At 43.1% G+C, this 25193-nt stretch overlaps 1 protein-coding gene across 2 annotated transcripts in view; it reads left to right on the forward strand.

Annotated features, from left to right (window-relative positions):
- Positions 1–1502: 1502 nt before the first annotated feature.
- SCG5 (secretogranin V) overlaps positions 1503–25193 on the forward strand; it is a 55733-nt gene continuing 32042 nt past the window's right edge. For both annotated transcript variants that reach the window (XM_003804955.5, XM_008965686.4), the window contains exons 1-2: positions 1503–1723; positions 3535–3767. In XM_003804955.5, the coding sequence (XP_003805003.3) occupies positions 3542–3767 (226 nt within the window). In that variant the 5' untranslated portion in view covers positions 1503–1723; positions 3535–3541. The remainder of the gene's footprint in view (positions 1724–3534; positions 3768–25193) is intronic.

Consider the following 25193-nt stretch of genomic DNA (forward strand, 5'->3'; position numbering starts at 1 on the left):
TCTTAATTGTGGCAGAATTTAAACCTTAATTTTGTGATCTTTTTTAGTTAGTTTGTTTTTTGTTTTCTTTTTTTTTTTGAAACGGAGTCTCACTCTGTCGTCCAGGCTGGAGTGCAGTGGCACAATCTCAGCTCACTGCAACCTCCATCTCCCGAGTTCAAGCGATTCTTCTGCCTCAGCCTCCCGAGTAGTTGGGACTACAGGCATGCACCACCACGCCCGGCTAATTTCTGTAGTTCTAGTAGATACGGGGTTTCACCATATTGGCCAGGCTGATCTCGAACTCCTGACCTTGTGATCCTCCCACCTTGGCCTCCCAAAGTGCTGGGATTACGGGCGTGAGCCGCTGCACCTAACCTCTGTGATCTCTTAAATATGTATGAAGTTTTATTTTTGAAACACCAAATTTCAAATGAAGCATAGGCATTTTGATCTATTTCAGTTAAATTTAACACAAAAGCAGTAAATTGTAGTGACTTCATTTTTTTCAACCACAAAATGAAGATAACAATGAACAAAGCTAAAGGAAAACTCAGAATTGAAAAAAGTCTCTGTGCATCAATAATAAATACTAACTCCAGCATGGCCAGTGAGCCTAGAGCCATTTAATGGGTAGTGTTTGTCCTGTTGATTTAGCATGCATTGAAACAAGAAGCAAGAAGCAGATGAGCATCCGTGAAAGAAAAAGTACTGGGAAAGAGGCTTGGCTTCAAAATGAAAGGCCGTGTGTCTCATAAATGAATTTTGCCAGCCTCTATTCATTGCATAAAAATTGCTGTAGATGATAATGGATTTGCTCTCTAGAGCTAAGATAAATAGATCTGGATTCTAACCTCATCAGGTTACTTGTTTTGAGACCCCCAGGTTCTTTACTCATCCTCCATCTTGATCAAATTTGTAGTGCCATATTTATTGTATGGCTTTACATTTTGATTTTAGTATTTGAGCAAATTTCAGTGTTCAAGATTGCACATAGTAGGTGCTCCATAAACCCTTATTTAAGAAGCTGGGACTACCTGGACATACTTCTACAGTATGCTGGGAGTATGGTTTCTCTTGAGGCCAAAGTGGAATTTTACTTGATGGTTTGTGTGGACGTTTAGAAATAACACTCAGAGCTGATATTTCTACAGATTTTCAAGTTTATCACTTTAATGGAAGTTTCTGGCTTCTTGTATTAAATATCCCCATAGTTTTCCTGATTAGTAAGAGGCCCCTCACCCTCAGAGCAGGGTATACCTTGTCATAGCCACCATTAAAAGTTCTTATGACTTCATCTTTTGTCTCTACCATTCATTGCCTCTTCCCTCTTGAAGCTGAAAGGCTTTAGGCACAAAAACAAAAAAAACATATTCTAGAAGTTGACAAAATTAAAGGTGTGCTGTAGTGGTGAACTGGCACGTTGTAATTGAGACTGAGAAAGGAGGTGAATGACTTCCACGGAGGTCGATGGAGCTGAAGAGGGTCTCTAGGAAACGTCATAGTCAAGAGGTTTGTATGCAGAATGTGGGGGTTGAAGAGCTGTGCGGCTCCTGGTGAGAGGCACACTTATCTGGGATGCAGTCTGGGGAGTCCTGGCGAGGCAACTTCCACCTGCTGGAGGAGGGGCCGGGGCGGAGCTAAGATGCGGAGGAGGGTGACGCACTAGCTCTCCAGTTCGCCCGCTCCTGGCCTGACCCCCACCAAGGCCCATACCGCAGTAGGCTCCTCGGGCTGCCCCTCGGTGAGTACAGTTTTGATGTCGGCTCGGCCGCCTGCCGCCAACCCGAGATTTGGTATTGCCAGTTGGGGGAGGGCGTCCTGCTAAAATCCTTGAGGTGGAGGCTGGGGTCAGACAAAGGATGCGTAGGGGATTAGAATGTTTGGCTATCAGTAAGGGGAGGGGAGTACTGAGGGAGGAGATTGTGTAGTTCATCAAATCAGAGCGGCGTTTGCTGGGATGACATCCTGCATTCAGAGTGGACAAGGGAAAGATGGAGATGGAGAGCCTCGTGCCTGCCTCCAGCCTTTTCCATCAGAATTGCAGATTTTGCTGTTAAACAGCTACTCTCAGCTCTTTGGAGAGCGAGGTTTTATATCTAGTGGCTAGAAAAGGCCTTTTCTTTGCAGAAAAAGAAATTGGAGGGTATAAAAATTTTTGTTTCAGTAAAGGAAATGCACGATTTTGCCTCCTCCCACCTCTCCATCCCCCATCCTCAGTAGAAGAATGATTAGAAGGAGGGTTTGCGCCGGTCATGGTGGCTCACGCCTGTAATCCTAGCGCTTTGGGAGGCTGAGGGGAGGGGGTGGATCACCTGAGGTCAGGAGTTCGAGACCAGCCTGACCAATATGGTGAAACCCTGCCTCTATTAAAAATACAAAAATTAGCCGGGTTTGGTTGTGGGCGCCTGTAATTCCAGCTACTCGGGAGGCTGAGGCAGGAGAATCACTTGAACCCAGGAGGTGGAGGTTGCAGTGAGTCGAGATGGCGCCACTGCACTCCAGCCTGGGCAACAAGAGTGAAACTCCGTCTCAAAAAAAAAAAAAAAAAAAAAAAAAAAAAGAGGGTTTGCAAGGCCGCTGCCTGAAGCATGCATCCAAACACGTTAAGCAGCTGTGAGGTAAGCTGCAAGGATAATGTTCACTTGTTTTGCAGACATACCCATAGAAACCAACATTTAGGACAGGTTGACCCTCCCACCCCCAGGCTAGTTAACTCCCTCTCACCACCACTGCCTCCCCAAATTCTAACCTCCAGAACTGTTAAGGCAATGTTAGCAACATAATAATAGCAATATAGGGGCTCATTCTGTGCCTGGCATTGTCCTAAACACTCTTAACATGTATTTGCACACACCCTCACAACAACCCTAAAAGGTAAATGCTTTAATTATCTCCGTTTTGCAGAAGAGGAAACTGAGGGACTTGCCCACGATCACTCAGCATGTGGCTGAGCAAACAAACCTCAAACTACCCCAGCAGATTGCAGGGCGGGATCTAAGGGACATTTTCCTTCCTTTCAGGATCGCAAACGTATTGGATGTTTGCTAAACTGAAATGTTTCCCTGCCACCACTCCCAACCTTCCTGAGCTTCTTGATTTGTGTCTTCCTGACTACCTCCTGTTAGACTTTTATTCCCAGAGACTGGGAAAACCCAAGATGCCACTATCTCTTTCTCAAAATGTAAGCAAGTTTGGTTTATTTGTTTTAGTAAGAGAGGGAGAGAGTGATGAAGTTAGGAGTAATGCAGAACTTTCAGGGAGCTACAAGGAGGATAAAAATTATGAGTGAGAACCGCAATTCCAGCCTAGCTTTCTCAAGAATGCAAACAGAGGGAATTGGATACCTGCAACTGTTTTGTTTAATACCTTTCTGCAATGATGCTCTGCCTAGCATGGAAACTTAAGACAAAAGCAACCTCCTAAGGATTCTTTGTTACAACCCCTTTCTGGGTGGTCCTCGAACCACAACCTGGAGTGGTTGCATCATTATAATTGTATTATCACAATTGCTGATTGTAGCCTATCAGTATACATTTGGTCTTTTATCTGCAGGTTGACAATGGTCTCCAGGATGGTCTCTACCATGCTATCTGGCCTACTGTTTTGGCTGGCATCTGGATGGACTCCAGCATTTGCTTACAGCCCCCGGACCCCTGACCGGGTCTCAGAAGCAGATATCCAGAGGCTGCTTCATGGTGTTATGGAGCAATTGGGCATTGCCAGGCCCCGAGTGGAATATCCAGCTCACCAGGCCATGAATCTTGTGGGCCCCCAGAGCATTGAAGGTATTTACTGTGTTCTGATGGTTTGAAGTTTCCGTTAGCATTTTAAATAATATATTTGCACACTTCTCACAACAACCTTATAAGTAGATGCCTTTATTATCCTATTTTTTTCAGAGGAGGAAGCTAATTTTTAAGAGACTCTACTTTCTCATGGTTTTCCCTTTCTTCTTCTACACAGTGTCTACATACTTACATATACACACCCACATGAGACTATAAGTCCTGTGAGAGCAGGGACCTTATCTATCTAATTCATAGCTGTAGCCCTAGCACCTAGCACAATGTCTGGTACATAATAGGTGCTCAATTAATGTTTGTTGAATGAATGAAGGAGCATCTAGTGTTATCACTAAAGAAAGATTAGAACCCAGACATGATGTTTTCTCCTCACTGCTGATCTTCAGGAAATTGTGTCATCAGATAGCTGCCTTTTGAGTCAATGCCAGCCAGTACTTGTAAAAGAGCTTCAAAATGTAGAACCTACAGGATCTGACTTGATTCCTAGGAATGACTCCAGTATACCCAAGAGGAGACAAAAGAGGTACTGACATTAAGAGTTTACGCGAAAGCTTTTGAAAATATTTAAAAATATAACAATTTTATTAAATAATAAATTAAGAATAATTAAATCGTTTTAAGGTGGCAAGACCATTTTCCCCCTGAAGTTTTCGGCAATGTGGTCATAATACTTGTATTAGAAAGCAGTACCTCATTTGTTTGTTGTTTAATGATTTGTTTATAAAGAGAATCTAGCTTCTATGAGCTGGTGATGCAGCGTTAGACAGATTCCTTATTTCCATGCTTTGCTTTTTATCCTCTGATTCTAATGATCTCCTTCTCCACTGAGGCAGAATCCTAAAGAAGTAGCATGGTTAATTTCAGTTAAATGCAAGGGAGCATTTCCTTATAGTTCAAGGATTTGCCCATGGAGTGGGTCCGAAGGAAAAAGAATTATCTCTAAAAGCATACCAACCAAATGCTGTTTGTTCCCTGCAGATTGATTATGCACTATTTTGCCTGAGTCTGTGATTTTCTAAAAATGCTATCTGCCCTAGGGTTCTGTGAATGCCATGAATATTGTTGATAGATGATTCTTATTTCTGTTTTGTTACCCATAGTTTTAAGCCATTGAGTAAAACTAATTCGGTGAGATTGTAGTCTGTTTAGGTTGACATTTGATTTCAGGAGTGGATTAACACAAATGCATTGAATCGGCAAGCATGCAAACCTAGCACATGGCTTGAATTAGAACAAATCTGACAGAGCTTCCTGTCATCCCTTTTAGGGAGAATCTCAGTCCTTCTCAGCATCTGTCACCGTTACTTCAAGCACACCTATATATTTCAGGCCAGCTCTTTTGAGACAAACAATAAATATCTACCTTTTTAAGGCAGGAAGTGCTTGGTTATTCACCTAAGCTGTTGTCATGGAGCTCTCTGAGTTTCCACTAATACCTGAGGCCTGATCAGCTGTGCTGGAAAAGAAACAGCCACTCCCGGGGCATCAAAAGCCTCTTTATCCAAAGACTCCATTCCCTCCAGTATCCAACTATTTAGTACCCACTATATACCAGGCACTAGGCAGGAGACTGGTGCAGCTCTGCCCTAAAGATTCACAGTCTGAGTGGAGAGGGAAGTGGGGACACACATCAAAAGTTATGACAGTGCATCCCAGCAGGTGTTTTGATAGATGTACACACAAGCTGCCGCCGTGGAAGCAAACAGGAGTAATTTAGTCTGCTTAGGAGTGGATGGGGTGGCTATAAGGAAATGCTGCTTTGAAGAAGCAACATTTGACCTGGGTTTTGAAGTTTGAGTAAGAGTTCATCAGGGAACCATAAGTGTAAAGGCATGGAGGTACAACTATTATGTACCCACAAAAACTAAAAAAATAAAAGGCATGGAGACATGAAAGATCATGGATTAGGACAATTCAGAATTAAAAACTCTGTTTCCCTTATTACCCTTGGAATAATGTGCTTAACATAGCAATTTTTTTTTCTTCTTTTTGAGACAGAGTCTCACTCTGTCACCCAGGCTGGAGTGCAGTGGTGCAATCTTGGCTCGCTGCAAGCTCTGCCTCCCGGGTTCACACCATTCTCCTGCCTCAGCCTCCTGAGTAGCTGTTTACAGGCGCCCGCCACCACGCCCGGCTAATTTTTTGTATTTTTAGTAGAGATGGGGTTTCACCGTGTTAGCCAGGATGGTCTCCATCTGACCTCATGATCCGCCCGCCTCGGCCTCCCAGAGTGCTGGGATCACAGGCGTGAGCCACCACACCCGGCCTAACATAGCAATCTTAAGTCTCCCCTATCAGTATCTGTGGAAGGGATGAATACTGACTTGAATTTTAGTTTTCTATTACTGTATAACAAATTACCACAAATTTAGCAGTTTCACACAGCATTCATTTATTATTTGAGTTTTCCACTGCTCAGGAGTTTGGTGCGGATTAGTGTTCAGGTGCTGACCAGAGGTGTCGTCTTGGCTGCAGCTTGCGTCCTCTTCCAAGCTCGTTAAGGCTGTTGGCAGAATTCCATTTGAATTATATTGTAGGACTGAGTTCCCTTTCTCTTGCTGGCTGTCAGCCAACCAAAGCCCCTCTCAGCTCTTAGAGGCCGCCTCAGGTTGTAAGCCACATGCCTTCTCATAGCTGGAAGGAGAATATCTCTTTAGTCTTCTAATTATAATGTAATATGATCCTGGGAGTGACTATCCCATGACCTTTTTCGGATAACAAGGGACTGATATCTCATTATATTCCCAGCAGGTGGGAATCTTGGGAGTCTTCCTAGAATTGTATACTATAGCTAGGATGAAAACTAACAAAGAAAATAGTCCAAAGATACTTGGGGCAAAAACAACAAAATAAAAAGCCTGGGTTTTTCCCAGTCTGGGACCTTGGCATTGAATTTGTTGGGTGGTCGGATCATTTATTCATGTGAGTTAGTTATTGTTTCACCTCATCCATTTATTTGCATTATCTTTGCTCACACTCCCTGATGCTAATTCCCTCTGACAGACACATGGAGTATCTTCCATACCCTTCCAACATTGATTTTAGGATTTTATTGTGAAGAACCAAGTTGGGAAAGTTTATTTTTAATTGTTACAGAAAGAATATACATAATATATTATCATATTTTATAGTAATACTGTATTCTGGTGTGAATTTCAAATACACTTAACATGGTGCTTATGAGCACAAACCATTGTCAGAGACACCCGAATTTGAATGCCAGCTTCATCATTTATTACTAATGTGACCTTGGGCAAGTTACTTAACTCCTATAACCTTCTGTTTAGCTTAGGGGTAGGATTTAAATTCACTTACTTGTAAGCAGGTAATGTTCCAGTCCACAGAAGCAAAAATAAAGTTTTAGCATGGATAACTGTGCTACGATGAAATAATTTCTAAACAAATCATCATCATCATCACTTTAGATAATTACTGGATGTTAAGTTCCTTGCAGGCAGAGTTGTTCACTGCCCAACACATGGTACATAGAAGACAAATATCTATCTTGTCTACTTAAATAAATTAATTGTATGATCAATGGATCTTAACAAATGTGTATATTTGCTCTCAAATATAGAATTATAAATTGGCCTTTTAGTATAGGAATATAGTATCAGTATAAATTAATGTTAGGTCAGTGAGGTATCATATATCCCATTAAAAAAATCTTCTTTGATTCCATATCCCTTCTAGTTACTGTTCCAATTTTCTGCTGCCTTTCACAGCAACCTTTCACAGCTGCCTTTCACAGCTGCCTTTCACAGCCTTTCCTCACATGCCAATTGTACTTCTTCACCTCTCATTCTCTCCTGGTCCATTGTAGCCCACTGTTCTCACTGCTCATTCATCAAACCTACTAGTATTTATTGAGTGCCAGGCACTGTTTTAGGTACTGAGGAAATAAACGTGAACAGCAAAGTAGCAGGGCGAGGAAATGTAGTCCTTAAATAAACAAATAAGTATTGGGCTTTCCTTTTTTCCTTTTTTTCTTTACCCATTTGTTAGTTTCGTTTACAGGTTTCTCTGGCGGCCTTTAAAAGTTAAGTTCTCCAGGGCTCAGTGCTGGGTCCACTTCTCTTATTTCCCTCAATTCTCTATCTACTTGATCTCATTCATTCTCTTGACTCTCAATCCATTTCTTGGCTGGTGACTCCGGTGTTTGTATTTCAGCCCACATTTCTTTCTTGCATATCCATAGGCTTACACTAATTGCTAAATTGCCAGGTTTCGATCCTGATTTCTCAAACCACCACCTTCCCCAACCTGTTTATATCAGTCTTTTCTGTCTAAATGAGTAGTGCCCCTGCTTAGCCATATATGCAAACTAAATACCTACAGTAACCCTTGATTTTCTCCATCACACTTCATGCCTCAATTTTAAGCAATTTATTTCATTTTTATCTCTAAAATCCATGTGAAATTTGCCTGTCTGCTTCTCTCTAGCTCTACTCCAAACACCCTGGTCCAAGATACCATCATGTCTGGCATGGAGTTTTGAAATCGCCTCCTAACTCATCTTCCTGCTTCTATTCTTGATCCCTTTTCGATTGTGCTTCACAGGAAGAACAGGAGTTAAACTTTTCAGGAGTTAAACTTGAAAAGTTTAAACCATATTAGTGTCATCTCCGTAGTTACAATTCCATTGGTGGCTTCCCATCGTACCCTGAATAAAAATAACCCTTCTTGCCATGACCTACGAGGATCCACAGCTCCAGTCAATCGTACTCCCAACTTTGTTCCACGCATTCTGGCCCTGAGTCACACCGGCCTCTTCCCACCTCAAGGCTATCAACACAGGCTGTTCCTCCCATTCCTTGTGTATCGAGTTTCAAAGTCACCCACTCAGAGAGGGCTGCCTGACTGCCCTGTCTGAGTAGCACCCCCCTACATTCTCTGTTGCAGTCTCCTTTTTTTTTTTTTTTTTAAACAGAGTCTCGCTCTGTCCCCCAGGCTGGAGTGCAGTGGCGCGATCTCGGCTCACTGCAAGCTCCGCCTCCCGGGTTCTCGCCATTCTCCTGCCTCAGCCTCCCCAGTAGCTGGGACTACAGGCGCCCGCCACCACGCCCGGCTAATTTTTTGTGTTTTTAGTAGAGACGAGGTTTCACCGTGTTAGCCAGGATGGTCTCCATCTCCTGACCTCATGATCCTCCCGCCTTGGCCTCCCAAAGTGCTGGGATTACAGGCGTGAGCCGCCGTGTCCAGCCTTTTTTTTTTTAAAGCTCCATAGCATTTTTTGTCATTTATAATCATTGTTTGTTTTCTTGCTTATTGTTTATCTCTCCACTGGAATGTAAGCTCCATGAGGCTATATCTGCTTATTAACTGCATTATATTCCAGGCACATAGTAAGCATTCAGTAAATATTTGAGGAATTAATGTATAATATCAGGGGGAAATAAATATACCTAATGGCAATAAGTATGTAAATACTGTTTTACATCTGGATCTGTCAAGACTTTCTGCCTTTTAGTTCAAGGAAAATATTCCATTTCTATTCTGTGTTTTTAAAAATCTCTGCCTAGAGGTTCTTGCCATGAGCTTAGTGATAATGTGGTGAGCAAAAATGTCTGTTATCTAGAATTGACTATGACTGTGATCACCATGGTGCAAGGTTTGTGCCGTTTGTACAGCGCCTACCAAGGAGCTAGAAGGACTTTTTGCAGTCCTGGGACTAAACCAGCAGAGGGCCAACTAGACTAGAAGTTTATTTTGGAAGATTCCTGAACCCTGGTAGCCAGCCTCCTGGTCGTTAATAGCTTTAAGTGGTCACTGGGGTAGAAGCATTTGCCAAAACATCCAGAGAGGATTGGGGGTTATGTTTAACTTCTCCATGGGCGCCTTAAAAACAGCTTGGTAAGGAGCATCTTTCAAATGTGTAAATTCTTAGTCCAAAGCAAATAAAAACACAAAGACAAACGGGGACCTACTTGGCATTACATGAAAAAAAAGAGTGTGTATGTTTATGGCAGAGAACTCGGGTTAACCCCTAGCCGTACTATTTTCTAGCTATGTGTAATCCTGGCAACTTTCTAAGCCTAGTTCTCTCAAATAAAATGGGCCCAAATAAAATGGGCTTGTCTGGTTCAAGTTGGTGTTTGAAAAATAAAAATAAAATAAAATGGGGTTTCCAGCCCACTCGTACACGCAATCAGTGGGTGCCATTAGTAACTGAATTGCAGGCCTTCCTCCTCTCACTTTGTGGATTATCAACAACATGTTTTCAGTCTTTAATGGCTTACCCCAATCTTATTTATTTATTTATTTTTTGAGACGGAGTCTTGCTCTTTCGCCCAGGCTGGAGTGCAGTGGCGGGATCTCAGCTCACTGCAAGCTCTGCCCTCCCAGGTTCATGCCATTCTCCTGCCTCAGCCTCGCGAGTAGCTGGGACTACAGGTGCCCGCCACCACACCCGGCTAATTTTTTTTTCGTATTTTTAGTAGAGACGGGGTTTCACCATGTTAGCCAGGATGGTCTCGATCTCCTGACCTCGTGATCCGCCCATCTCGGCCTCCCAAAGTGCTGGGATTACAGGCGTGAGCCACCACGCCCGGCACCCCAGTCTTATTTTTGATTACTCATCAGTTAGCAATACAGTTCAGATATGCTTCAGTGCACCATATATTTCAGCAGTAACCATCTTCTCCCAAGCCCATGGTTGCTCACTGGTCTCCAAGACATAGCTAAATGGCTACTGTTGTATTATCCCCAGAAACAAATAAAGCCACCAACTGTCCAGGGGACTGATTCGGAGAACCATGTGCTGTGAGATGGGAGCTCTTGGGAGTTAGAACTGGTTGTACCAGCTGACACTGATGATGGCCTTGGATGGCCTTGGATGAATCCAACCAGAAAATGTGCTTTCGTTTTCAGAACATTAACAGCTTCAGGTAAAAGATAGGCTGCTCAGTGCCACCTGTTCATTTTCCCCACAGTTCTAGGCCACCAGCTATCTAGCACTGTGATAACACCAGGTATCTAGCCATTAAGATAGAAATGTATAAACATTAGCATTTGATGGCTCTGAGTAATTTTAAATCCATATTGCCAAACATTAAAATACCCACATTCTGCCGGGCGCGATGGCTCACGCCTGTAATCCCAGCACTTTGGGAGGCCGAGGCGGGCAGATCACCTGAGGTCAGAAGTTCGAGACCAGCCTGGCTAACATGGTGAAACCCCATTTCTACTAAAAATACAAAAAATTAGCTGGGCGTGGTGGCACGTGCCTGTAATCCCAGCTACTCGGGAGGCTGAGGCAGGAGAATCGCTTGAACCCTAAAGGCAGAGATTGCAGTGAGCCAAGATCGCCCATTGCACTCCAGCGTGGGCAACAAGAGCGAAACTCTGTCTTAGAAAAATAAAATAAAATAAAATACGTTCTTTTTTATAACACTGACTGTTGGACTTCAAATTTTTCACTTAGAAATAGAGACCCAAGGTTATTTTCTTAATAAATATCAAGTGGAGAAAGAGTCCTGTGGATGATAGGCTACTTGAAGAGGCAGATCCTAGGAGCCTCTACTCTGCCAAGCTTTGGCCTTGGTAAAGGAGCTGCAGTGCCTCCGCTTTGCCACAGGGTGGCAACAGTTGCTTCCCATTTGAGGATGGCGGGGTGAAGCAAACCTTGAACTGTAGGGGACACTCCGTTTCTGGCTAGTCTCTCTCTGCAGTTGGAGAAAGCAGTGCAGCTGACTCTTATGTGTCTTGACTAAAATCTGTTTCTAGGTTATCCTTACCCTGGAGGAACCAATGAGAACATTGGGTTTGTAGGCCATCTATGAATGGACTGGGACCCCCCAATGGGCCCATGCCTTTGGGGTTGCATTTTGTCCACCTTGAACTTCAATCCTTAAAGTCTCTGGATGATTTTCAGTTTTTCTCTGTTGAGCAATTGCATGGATAGTAATGAGAAATTCAAAAGAAACGGGGAGGTTCTTTTTGGGAGGGGAAAAGGATAGGAAAGATGAACACGATGACATGTTTGTGTATGTTTACAGTGTCCTGGGTATCCAGAAGGCACTTAGATGTATATGGCACAGGAGAGAAGTCTGGGAGAAGGAGGGGTTTCAGAGTCATCCCCGTGTTAGTGGTGGCTGATACTGTAGGGGTGGATGGGGTCACCCTGGGTGGGTATTGAGAACAACAGGGCACCTAAGACAAAGGCCAGGTAGATGAAGAAGAATCCACAAAGGAAACTGGGATAAATCGGCCAGAAAGGAGAAGAACCAGAAAGATAGAGTGTAATGAAAACAAGGAAATAGTGTTCTGAGAAGGGGCAGTGGTTACCACTGTCAGGATCAGCAGAGAGGTCACATGAAATAGTAAAAACCACTGGGTGTCAAGTGTTCACTGGGGGTAGCAACACAGAAGTTACTGCTTTGTGGGGGCTTTGGGCAGAGCCGGCTCTGGGGAGTAGTGGGGGCCCACCATACCTGCAGGGCATTGAGGGGATAAACAAGGAAGAAATGCAACGTATAAATGTGTTCCCAGAATGTCAGGTAAAGGGGAGATGAGTAATAGCTGTGGAAGGATTGGGGGAAGGGTGAATGATTTAGAGCTGAGGAGGGTTTCTGTTAAGGTTATTTTAGGATGTGAGAAATTGAACTCGCTGAAGTGCTAATTGCTAAGAACCAGCAGAGAGGGAGAGTTGAAGATGTGGGATGGGGAGCAGCAACTGAGGAGGTGGGAGAGGATGAGGACTGGAGCACAGGTGTTGGCCTGTGTCTTAGGTCTTTCCTTCCTCCATTGGGGAAAAAGGAAAGTGGCAAAGGTGTGCTGGGATACAGAGCTTTGGAGGTTTTGGCCTCAGGTGTTTGCAAGCACTGTACTAATTCTAGCCACCTTCTCAATTAAAATAAGAATACAAGAACGAAATGCAGTCTCCCGAATCTCTTTTCTTTGCCAGCTTATACATTTATACACCTCACTGATATGTCTTTTGATGTTTTAAAATTTTGGACAGCACTATTTTTAACTTTTACAACTATAACTATTAGTTATTTACTAGTTATAGTATAAACTTTTAATATTTACTTTTTATAACTCCTAGATGTCTTGTAGATCAAAAGATCTAAAGTGTCATCTTTGTCTATTTTATATCTTGTTTAATAGTAATAAATGTTTTAGTGAAGCATAAACCTAGAACAAAAATAGAAAATAATCTTAATAGGGTGTTGGGGAATTTTATGTGAACACTTCATGTGTCTTTGAAACAGTACAATGTAAAAAATTAGCACAGTGTTATTGCATGCACAAAATGTGAAATAATGTGAATCTTCCCCAAATAACAATTTGTCAAGAATCACAATTTGAAAGTAGTAGGCTTAGTAATTCTAAACAGTGATTGGTAGAATTTGTCATCATCCTCAATTAGGATTGTTCTTGAATTTTGTGAATTTTCAATCACGAGTGAGATCTTTAGTCCATTCCTTAAATAAAATGTGACTATCTTAGAATGTCAAAGAGGGACACAGAAAACTAGATAACAACTCCTGAAATTAAGTTTGCTGTATGGCAACTACTAATTGCTCTGCCAGTTGTCTGACTGTAGAATAATCCTTGTGAAATATTCACTTCTATATGGGTTGGAGCCTGGGTAAGTCTGAGCCCCAGTGTATTTTCATGGAAGTCACTAGAACCAGATGTAAATCCTCAGTTCTCTAGAGAAACAGACAAACAGAACCATTAGAATGTATAGAGAGACAGACAGTTATTTTAAAGAGTTGGCTCATATAAATGTGGGGGCTAGCAAGTTGAAAATTTGTAAGACAGACTGGAGACTTGGGCAAGAGTTGATAATTTTGAGTCTGAAGACAGTCCAGAGGCCGAATTATTTCCTTTTCAGAGGACCTCAGTCTTTTCTCTTAAGGTCTTCAACTGATTAGATGAAGTCCACCCATATTATAGAGAGTAATCTGCTTTTCTTAAAGTTCACTGATTTAAATATTACTCACTTTAATACCTTCACAGAAAAATCTAGTGTTGGCTTATGATCACACAACTTGGTACTATAACTTAGGCAGTCTGACACATGAAATTAATAGGGTGTTGGGGAATAAAATTAACACAGTTGTCATCAAGCCCCCATTTTCTAAGGAAAATTATAATCCACATAAATATGGTATTTTGGTTTTGAATCTCTCTAATAGAGTCTGGGTCTCAAATTGTCTTCATGCACAGTGTCATGCTTACCCTCACAATCACTTACTGGAGGCAGGCAAGGAGGGTGAGTAGTCCTTGCCACCTTTTACAAATGTGGAAAAAGAAACTCAGAGATGAGACTTATCTAGGGATACAGCTTGTCTTCTGGTCTGTTCAGGCTGCTATAACAAAAATTCCACAGACTAGGTGGCTTAAATAACAAAGGTTTATTTCACAGTTCTGGAGGCTGGGAAGTCAAAACCAAGGTGCTGGCAGATTCCGTGCCTGGGGAGAGACTGCTTCCTGATTCATAGGTGGCTGTCTTTCATTGTATTCACATGGCAGAAGAGATGAGAGAGCTCTCTGGGGCCTCTTTTATTACCATCACATTGGGGATTAGGCTTCAACATGTAAATTTTAAGAGGAACACAAACATTCCATCCATAGCCCAGCTAGTATTTGTGGGATCAGAGCCTGAGCTGGACCCTGGTGTTTTCCTCTTCTGTCTGTCCAGCACATCACACTGCTTCTTTGGCTAGTTGATCTAGTTGATTATAGGTACTGTACAGATGCAGAAAGGGTTAAACCTTGACCACAAGGTTTATCCTTAAGGATGATCCTCACTCCTGGGCTCATTGTTGATACTTCTTTGTATTTGCTTCTTTATCCTCATTGTGAATTGGCATTGATGATGAGGAAGAGCTTGCCTTCCTCACTAGACTATGAGATTTGCAAATGCGCACACAGTATCTGCCTCGCTTTTTGTGTCTGTAGTGCCTAGACAAGGCCAGGCAAATAACACCCACTAAATATTTGTTGAAACAACCTTGCCATATTTGCTCCCTTGAAATAGCCATTGACCTCTGAGACACCAGCAAGTGGGACTCGTGTTATTCCAGTCAAGATTATCCAGCCTTCGCAACATGTAAATATATCTGGAGCATTTTGACGGTAATAACCTAAAAGTCACCGGCATTTCTCACACTTGGTCACTTAGGACTGCAATTTCCTGGAAAGTGCTTTAAATATTTCTGGAGATTGCCGGGCATGGCAGCTCATGCCTGTAATCCCAGCACTTTGGGAGGCCGAGGCGGGCAGATCACAGGGTCAGGAGATCGAGACCATCCTGGCTAACACGGTGAAACCCCGTCTCTACTAACAATAGAAAAAATTAGCTGGGCGTGGTGGCGGGCGCCTGTAGTCCCAGCCACTCGGGAGGCTGAGGCAGGAGAATGGCGTGAACCCAGGAGGCAGAGCTTGCAGTGAGCCGAGATCGTGCCACCGCACTCCAGCCTGGGCAACAGAGCGAGACTCTGTCTGAAAAAAAAAAAAAAAAAAAATTCTGGAGATCATAGAGCAAACACCATATATGATCCTGAGCAAAATGAATTGGTCCACTTCTGTGGGACAGTTACCCATTTTCCCCTTTTCCTCCCCTTGTCCCCTTAAGTTCGGCACCACCATGCCCTTCAGCTATGATTGTCTCCCATTACAGCTGGTGGGTGCCCCCAAGCTATGCAGCCTCAGGGTGTTCTGTTGTAGTGGGTGCTGACTTGGGAGGGCAACGGAAAATCCCCTCAGTGTATGCTATGGTCTGAATGTTTGTGTCTCCCCCAGATTCATATGTTGATGCCTAATCCCCACTGCAATAGTATTAAAAGATAGGGTCTTTGGGGGTGATTAGACCTTGAGGGCTTCACCCTTACAAATGGGATCCATGCCCTTATGAAAGAGGCCAGAGGAAGCTCATTTGCCCTTTCCACCGTGGGAGAACACAGGAGACGGAGCCACTGTGAGGAACAGGCCCTCACCAGACACAGAATCTACAGGCACTTTAATCTTGGACTTCCCAGCCCCACAACTGTGAGCAATAAATTTCAGCTGTTTGCAAATCAGTTGGTCTAAAGTATTTTTTACAGCAGCCTGAATGGACCAAGACAGTGTGCCTTGACATCTCTAAATACTAGAGATTTTTTAGGGAAACATAGCTTTATTTTTTTTGCCCCTCTGCCCCACAACTTTCTGTAGGATTCACATGGGGGTGTTGGACATGGAGACAAAGCTAAGCACTGGGAACCATAGGTTCTAAAAATCCCAACCTTTCCATTGACCACTAAGGCATTATTTATTGTCTGGTGCCTTGCAGTTGGCAAGCCGACTCCTCTTTCCTTCAGTCTGAGCTTTCTCCTGGAGGTTTCTAAGTTCCTCATGCAAATAGGCTTCTGGCAGATGTCCTCTCAGACATATCTGTTCAAAACTCAGAGTGTTCAAGCTGGGACCTTGTTTCATGTCATCTGGAAAAAGAGGGAGGCAACAGGAAGCGTGCTGAGTCACCAGGGAAGCCACAATCAACAATTTCCCACAGGTAATTGACAAAGTGGATCAGGCACATGTAGGAAGTGGAATTGTGGTAACTAAATTTTATATATTTTGTGGTTTGCAGAAATACTTTTCTATATTCTGTCTCATTTGATACAGCCTTTAAAAAGGTTAAAAATGTTTATCATTGCCCACAATCACACCGCTTAAGCTTTACGAGTTAAATGTCCTGTTGGCAGGACAGCTGTGTTAGGTTTAAATGCATCTCCCCAACCAGCTGTCTTCTATCCTGGTAGACTAGTACAATCCTGTGATATTTAGCTGAGAAACTATAATGTGCTGGGAGTCGTGGTAAACCACATGTGGATTTGGGTGGATGGTGTTTCAGAGACGTGCCGCTTCTGGAAGCAAATGTACTGACAAACTGCCTTCTTGGAACCAATTGGTGCAAATACCTTGGGCACCACAGTTCGTAAAGAGAACTGTTGAAGGCGGCTGGAAGGGTTTAGCAGACCACAATTTCGCACCGCAAATATAACTGAGCATGCACTTTTGACCATGGTGTGCTGTGTGATGTTAGTAGAGGAAGGGGCACTGGCGGTGGAGGCTGGGGGGGACTTGGTTTGTACAGCATAGCAGGAAGAGCACTGAGGCAGGATGCCCAGGGGTTCTAGTCCTAGCTCAGACCAGCTGCGTGGCACTGAACAAGTCCCTTCAGTTCCGCAAAGTTTAGCTTCCCAATCTAAAAATGGAGATAAACTGTCCAGTCCATCTCACAGGTTTGATAGGGCAGTCAAATGAAATAATATATATAAACGTATTTTGGAAAGTATAAAATGGTACACAGGTGCAAAGCATCATTCTCGTGGTCCTTAATTCTTTCATCCTCCTGTATATATATATATATATATATATATATATATATATATATATATATATATATATATATATATTTCCAGGTGTAAGTGGCTTTGGGATTGGAAGATAGTCATATCTTTCAATCTTAAGTTTCCTTCACGTGGCCTCAGAAAACTGCCCCCAGTAGTTGCATGTTAAACTTTGCCAGAATCAGTTTCTCACCTGGCCTTAAGTGCTCTGCTCTGTATTGGTGTTGACCTTAGGCGTGAGAAACATGTGACTGTAATGAGGATGGATGCTTTCTAAAAGCTCATAAATAGCAACATTTTCATACTGATATTTGCTCTGTTCCATTCTTGCCCTTGTGACTTTACAGATGTTGTATTCTGCCATGAAATAGGTTATAGAAGCAGGTTTAAAGTGAAGGAGACTATGATTCAGCTGCCAAACCAGAAGTGAAACCTGTCCATGTGGATATAACAGATGTCAGTGGAAGAAAGGTGTGCAGAATTGAAAAGCTTGCTCTCTGTGGTTTAAGAACACACTGTCCTCTTGTGGGCGTCTCTGGCAGCCCATGATCGGTACACTTCCTTGAACCAAATAGCCTATCAAAATATTATCTAATACATTTCTACTTTTATTTACTCAATGAGTAATTACTGAGTGCCTACTACATGCCAGGAACTGTGGCCCTGATATGTTTCAAAACCCATAAACATGCACCTAACTTATTTATGTAGGATCTCCATCAGGCACTATCTTCTTTTATTTTTTTTTTTATTTTATTTATTTATTTATTTTAATTATACTTTAAGTTTTAGGGTACATGTGCACATTGTGCAGGTTAGTTACATATTTATACATGTGCCATGCTGGTGCGCTGCACCCACTAACTCGTCATCTAGCATTAGGTATATCTTCTTTTAACCTTTCCAGTGAAGGTTAAACTCTGACCAGAGGAATTGAGCGTGTTTACAGAAAATCAGGGATGGAACAGAATTAGACTGCTTTTCCCCTTACTTCCCACTCCCTTACAGCATGTTCCATTGGTACTTGAGTCTAGAGGCATCCAGAGGTGTAAGAATAACCAAACACAACAAAGATTAGGAGTAACGAAGTGTTTTCATGCAGTGCCGCACCCCAGTGAGGTGGGCTGGCTAAAAGGATGTGATACAAACTGATATCCAGGGAATGGCAAAGAGGAGTAGCTGGGCCTGTCCATCATCTCTTATCATGACTCACAGCTCTTGTTTAAGGAATTTGAAGTCTAGGTGGATGAAAGGGACATCAAACTTAAAATGCACAGCTGCAACCTACTAGATAGAAGCTGAGAACCCTATATGTGGATCAGGCAGTCACTACTGGAGTTCAGGAGGGGGATAAGGCATTGGCCCCCAGAGAAGACATCACAGATCAAACTTGAGCTAGACTTCCTTGAGGACGGGTAGGATGTAGATGATAAAGATTCAGCTTCAGGCAGTAAGAAGTGAAAAGAAACATACTTTTTAACCAGTATGTGTTGAGTGGAGGGTGGTTATGGGGAAGGGAGGGTGGCAGGGAAGGCTGGATGCATTTAAGGCTGTCGCCAAGTTTTTCTGCTTAAAGAGCATCTGGGCACAGTGGCACATGGTCTATATTACTCAGGGCCCTAAGCTCACCTGAGAAGCTCCAGCCTCCCTTCTGCACCTTGCCCACAGAATGTTCTGTAACACTTCTCTGTCCTTGCAGATAAATAGGCTGCCCCAAATCTAGCGATACCCTCGATGGAGGCAGGGGTAGTAGCAGTGGCATTGGATGGGACGGTGGGTTGGATATTTCCCTTTGTATTGGTCAAATACATGCACAGATGGCACCAACACCACGGGGATCTCTGGAGATGAAGGTAGGTATTTCTTCAGTCACTCAGCACTTAACAACTGTCAGAGAGGGCCGGGCGTGGTGGCTTATGCCCGTAATCCCAGCACTTTGGGAGGCCGAGGAGGGCGGATCCCGAGGTCAGGAGATTGAGACCATCCTGGCTAACACGGTGAAGCTCCATCTCTACTAAAACTACAAAAAATTAGCTGGGCATGGTGGCGGGCACCTGTAGTCCCAACTACTCGGGAGGCTGAGGCAGGAGAATGGCGAGAACCTGGGAGGCGGAGCTGGCAGTGAGCCGAGATGGCGCCACTGCACTCCAGCCTGGGCGACAGAGCGAGACTCTGTCTCAAAAAAAAACAAACAAAAAAAAACAAAAAAAACTGTCAGAGAGATAATAGGAGAAATGTGCCCCTGCACTCGCACTGCACAGCATGTGCTGGATCATCTGTGAAATGGATCTTTCCTCTGGGAGCTCTATCTTTTCCAGGTGATTGTTCACTTGGACATATTTGATTATAAGCTCCCAGAGTGTCAGACACGGACTTCTCATGGCAAGTTAGACGATCCCAGGTGCCCAGTGAGTGGCAGTGCAGTGAGTGGCAGGAGGAAAACTTTCCTGCTGGCTTTTGGTCTGACCAAGACAGAGTGATACTTATCCAGGGCCTAAAATGACCATAGCAATAGGCCTTGCCAGAAGGGATCTGTGGCAGGCTCCTGGCACTACTGGTCAGTTCCCCCAGTGGCCTGTTCAAGTTTTTCTTTGCATGAGACAGAGGTTATGGCTGAGGAAACAGCCAGGCCAGGAGGCTAGCCTGCCCTGCAGAAGCCCAGGGGACCTTCCTGATGCCATCTTTCTGGTATGACAGCTCATCAGGCCTGTGTCAACAAGCCCTGCACGGTTTGGACAAGATGTGAGTGACTAACATTTTCCTCTGGAGCAGCAGGAATGGATGGGCCTGCTGGGAAGAATCCCTTTGCTGTGAGCTACCTAAGATGCCTGGCTTCTGAATTGAACCAGCGGGTCCCTTCTCTGTATCTTGCTTGCTTTCCTTTAAAAAAAAAAAAAAAAATCCTCAGCAGATGATGGGAGGAATTATTTGCTGAGTTTGTCCAGACTCTGAATAGCCCTTGGTCACTGAAGTGTGCAAAAACATGGCAACAATGCAGGTGCTATGGACTGAAAATGTTTGCAAAGGAAGGAGAGGAAAGAGCAGTTATTCTGACAGTAAATGATACATAATACTAATATTGGAAGGATTATTTTTTCCCTGTGTGGTCAGTGAATAGAATTTTTGGCAGTCGTCTATCATTTAACTAGGTCTGTATAGAGCACACTGGAGCCTGGTAAGGACCTCTGGCTTTTTTTACAGTCAGAGTTTTGGTGCCTAGGGGTCTGGGCTGTGGACAGGCGAGATGTACCTGCAGGCAGGGAGTGGTCAGCTTGCTCTCAGCTTGCCAGATCCGTGACTCTGACGAGAGGGTTATCAGTACCTACAGAGCTTCCTCCTGCAGCCTGCCTACCCACCCAGGCCATCTTCTGACACTGCCTCAATGTGTCCATGCTCCCAGGCAGGTCAGATCACCTCCCTCATTCGGTTTGGACATCAAGGAGACTGTGTGAATGACCATCAGCCTCTCTCCAGTCTACCCAAAGGTATCAGGTATCCAGCACTATTCTGATGGAGAAGCAGTAAGAGTGAGCCTACCTTAGATCTATTAATAGAGCTCATTCAGCCGAGGAAAAAGATCCAACTAACCCAGATGACTACATGAGCCTAGGTCATTCACATGTGGCTTTGGTGAGTAATGAGAGATGCACGCATGATACCCCTGCTCCTGTCCTTTGGTGCCCTGCACCCCTCTCAGGTGCTCTCCAGAGTCAGCCCTTCTGACTGCAGGGCAGACCCCAAAAGGAGATCAGCTTTTCACCTTGATTACCCCTAGTACTTAAGACATTTGCCTTCATGAGTTTTTGGTAATCAATATTGTACAGCCAGTAATTTAATTTTTTCATGGTATCAATCTGATATTAAAGCTCTAGAATCTGGGAAGAGCACAGCAAAGCTTACCTGACTGACTCCACTATTATATTTGGAATGGATAATTGAGATATAATTTAAAGGGTAGAATATATTCTTTCTATAACTGCAAAAGTTTGCTATAACTCGCAAAAGGAAATACAAAATTGAGTAATAGTGTTGGAGGAGAAGGAAGCAAATATTTATTTTGTATCTACTATGTGCCAAACACTTTATGTATTGTATTTTGCCCTCAGAAATCATATGCAGATGATTCTATTTTACAAGGGAAAGTTGAGGTTTAGAGCAGGTGAGCAACATGCCAAGATGGAACAGAAGGGGCACAGAACCTGGATTCAAGTCAGAGCAGGGCTTACACCCTCGGTACCATTTAGATGTGGGTCAGATAATTCTCTGTGGTGGAGGCTGCATCCCTGGCCTCTACCCACTAGATGCCAGTGGCATTTCCCCCATTTGTGACAACAGAAAATGTCTCCAGGCCAGGTGCGGTGGCTCATGCCTGTAATCCCAGCACTTTGGGAGGCCGAGGCGGGCGGATCACCTGAGGCTGGGAGTTCAGAGACCAGCCTGACCAACAGGGAGAAACCCTGTCTCTACTAAAAATACAAAATAAGCCGGTTGTGGTGGTGCATGCCTGTAATCCCAGCTACTAGGGAGGCTGAGGCAGGAGAATCACTTGAACCCGGGAGGCAGAGGTTGCAGTGAGCCGAGATTGCACCATTACACTCCAGCCTGGGCAACGAGCGAAACTCTGTCTCAACAAAAAAAAGAGAAGAAAGAAAACATCTCCAGACATTGTCAAATGTCCTCTGAGGGTCAAAATCAGACCTGCTGTGGAGACCCATGGCTCTAGAGGTTTTGCTTTTTCTGCCATCACACACTCGGAGGGAAATTTGGGGGTAACTTTAAGGATGCTATATGGATAACTTATGTTTCAGTATTTTTTCTTATGAAGATAATAAAAGCTGTCGTGGATCATTTAGAAAATAAAATAAAGATTGTTTAGAATCGTACCACCTAGAGATACCCACTTTCAGCATTTGGCTATGTTTTCTTCCAGTCTGTTTTCTGTGCACACATAGGTAGTTTTTAAAATCATACAGTAAATCTTTTATCTCTTTTTATACTTAATATTATATCAAGAACCTATCCCTATATTAAAATCAATGTAACTGTTTTTAGTAGCTGCATTATATCCTATTATACGTTTATGCCTCACTTTACTCAAGCATTTTTGCAAATGGCCATTTAGAGTTTTTCCAGTTTATCGCATCATAAACACAGCTTCAGTGAACATATTTGTGCATAAATGTTTGTGTACAGTCTTGATAAATTCTCTGGGGTACATATTTCTATGAAAAGAAGAATAATTGGGTCAAGCTCTGTACCTGTCGTTTAGGCTGCATTTCCTACATACTGTCAGGTTGCTTTCTGTAAGTGTTGGACTTATATGGCTGTGCTTTCTCTCTCACTCGTTTGTGGGTGTCTTGTCTCACTTGTTAACTGTAAGTATTACCTTTTTAAAGTATTTTAATTTGATAGGCAAAAATGGCATTTCATTGTTTTATTTGTGTTTATTTGATGACCAATGAAACAGAACATCTCTTCCTATTATATAGCTTTTTGCTTTTCTTAGTCTCTGAAATATTTGTTAATACGATGCATTGCTTCTTTATTAGATCTAATTTTTGTCTATCCACTTTAAGATTTGTTTCTTTCCATTTTCACATGTACACTTAAAACTACAGTTCTTTAAGCTATTTAGCAGCAGTAGAGGAAGACTTGAGGCAAGTTGGAGGAGAGATGAAAGGGAGTGCTTTTGTATAAATTGGAGATCACCTCAACTATAGAATTAACTGAGCCCTGAAGTTGGAAGAAGAGGGAAGAATGGCGAGAGAGGAGGTAGTGCAGAGGTGTGCGGTCAGGATTTCTTGTAATGGCCACCAGGTGGTGCCATCTGCCCGGGACGATTTGATGTCTCTGGTGCAGGAGAGCTGGAGAGCTGGGGAGAGTATTAATAAGGTGGTCACAAGCAAGGTGATTGGAGTGCCATTCACACATGTGGGACATTAGTTGGGCCTCTGTAATTAACCTGTCAATGATCATGAGTTGGTGCACGTGTGTTTGTGTGTAGAGCGGGGAAGAGAAGATTAGGGCTGTTAAAAAAAAAGAATATATATATATAAAATATATTATATATAATATATAATATGTTATATATACACATATGTATACATATATACATATATAACATATATAATATATGAATGGCAGCTTTATTGAGATATAATTCACATACTATACAATTCAACAATTTAAAGTATACAATGTAATGGTTTTTAGTATATTCACATAGTAGTATCAATTTTAGATTTTTTATTGCCCCAAAAGAAACTTCATTCCCCTTAGCCATTCCCCCCATCTCTGCCTCCTTACTCCTTCCCTCAGTCTCCTTTCCCCAGACCCTGGAAACCACTACTCTACTTTCTATGTCTGTGAATTTGCCTCTTCTGGACATTTCATATAAATGGAATCAGAATAGGTGGTCTTTTGTGGCTGTCACTGCTTGTCCTAGCCAATGCTACACCAGCTTGACTTTGTGGCAGGAGGCATCAGGGTATCCAGATAGACTTACTGTTTTAAAAGAAACAGCATTTCCAGGCTGGCTAGGACAGAGAAAACTACCTAGAACAATACTTTTCTTACCTGGTGGATCATCAGAATTACCTGGGAAGCTTAAAATGAAAGATTCCTGGCCCCTAATCTCTCCAGGAATTCAAATATGGTAGTTCCAGGGAGTCTGAGCTGCTTGGGATTTTTTTCAGTGCCACCAGTGATTCTAATGATTGTCTAGCTGTAAGCAGTGGGACTCAAGTTTTGAACAGAGGCATGAGAAGAAAATGGCATTTCCCTGCAGATGGGCTGTACCAGCTGCAGCTTCAAGTCCAGTGCCTCTTGTGGGAAAGGAGCCACTCCCTTGTCATTCGCCACATCTACACTGCAACGCTGGTTCATGTCAGACTATCATCTTTGACTCGGCATGACAACAGTGCATATTTGAAGGCCATCAAACCAATGATATTAGCCTTGTTTACTGTTCAGCTGGAAAATATCTCCCATGTGGTATAGTAAGGAGAGCACTGAATTTGAATTCTGAAGCTCACCAGAGTGTTCCACTGACTAGTCTCAGGGCTACTGTGAGCACCCAGTGAGAGTGGCCATGAGAGGTGACACACTGCACAAGTCAGGGCACTGGAATCATGGGACAAGATGGGACTTTAGAGAATGTCTTGTCTGCCTGCCTCATTTCATAGTAGAGAAAATGAGGCCCTGAGAGGTAAAGTTCTTCACTGAAGGTCATACGCCAGCTATTAGTAGTGTAGCCAGCACCAGGGTGTCCTAGCCTTTGCCTCCTTCTGTTTCTCACTGTGCCCTCCTTCCCTACATTGCTCTCTTTTGGGATCTGAGGAATCATATTCAATCACCTTTCATTTTCAGAAATGAGGAAACCCAGGCCTCCTTTGTCCATGGCTACAAAACTAATTGATTTATATTTGCTTTGGATGACTAGGAGTTAAAATAATGACGGGTGAAAAATCCAAGATGGCGTTTGTATACCGCTTTTAAGAGCAATCCACAGCAGATTCAAGTTTTGTGAGGCCTGAAACTCATGCAATTTGAAAACTTTTTTCAAGAAAAATAACACACAATTGCAAATGAAAAGTTAGGTTCCAGGCCTTGGAAGCAGTCTGCGCCCATGAGGGGCCCTCATTCACTTCACTATAAATCCACCTCCAGGAGCAGTAATAAAGAGATCCCCACTCATTCATGTGTGTGCTGCTAGGTTCTTCTGTTTGTATAAATAGCATGTGTCCTGCTAAGTCACCTCCACTCTTATAAAATGGAAGCCATTCTGCCAACACATGTGTATTGAACATCTCTTTATCTGTAAGGAATACTGAAGGGAACCAAGAAAGGAAACTAAGCTACCGTCTCTAACTCAGGAGATGAGGCACAAAGGCAGAATGGAGAAATTCCCTCCCTGCTGTGGTCTGGGCCAGGGTGCCTATGGGAGCCCAGCCTCTAGGAGGTCTCTAGTTTTGGTCTCAGATAATCTTCCTCTTGTAGTCATTCTTCTCCCTCTGCCTATCAAATGCGGATGTTGAGATGAGTAAACCCTTTGGGGTTTTTG

This window comes from Pan paniscus, chromosome 16 (genome assembly GCF_029289425.2).
Source record: "Pan paniscus chromosome 16, NHGRI_mPanPan1-v2.0_pri, whole genome shotgun sequence".
Lineage (NCBI taxonomy): Eukaryota > Metazoa > Chordata > Mammalia > Primates > Hominidae > Pan > Pan paniscus.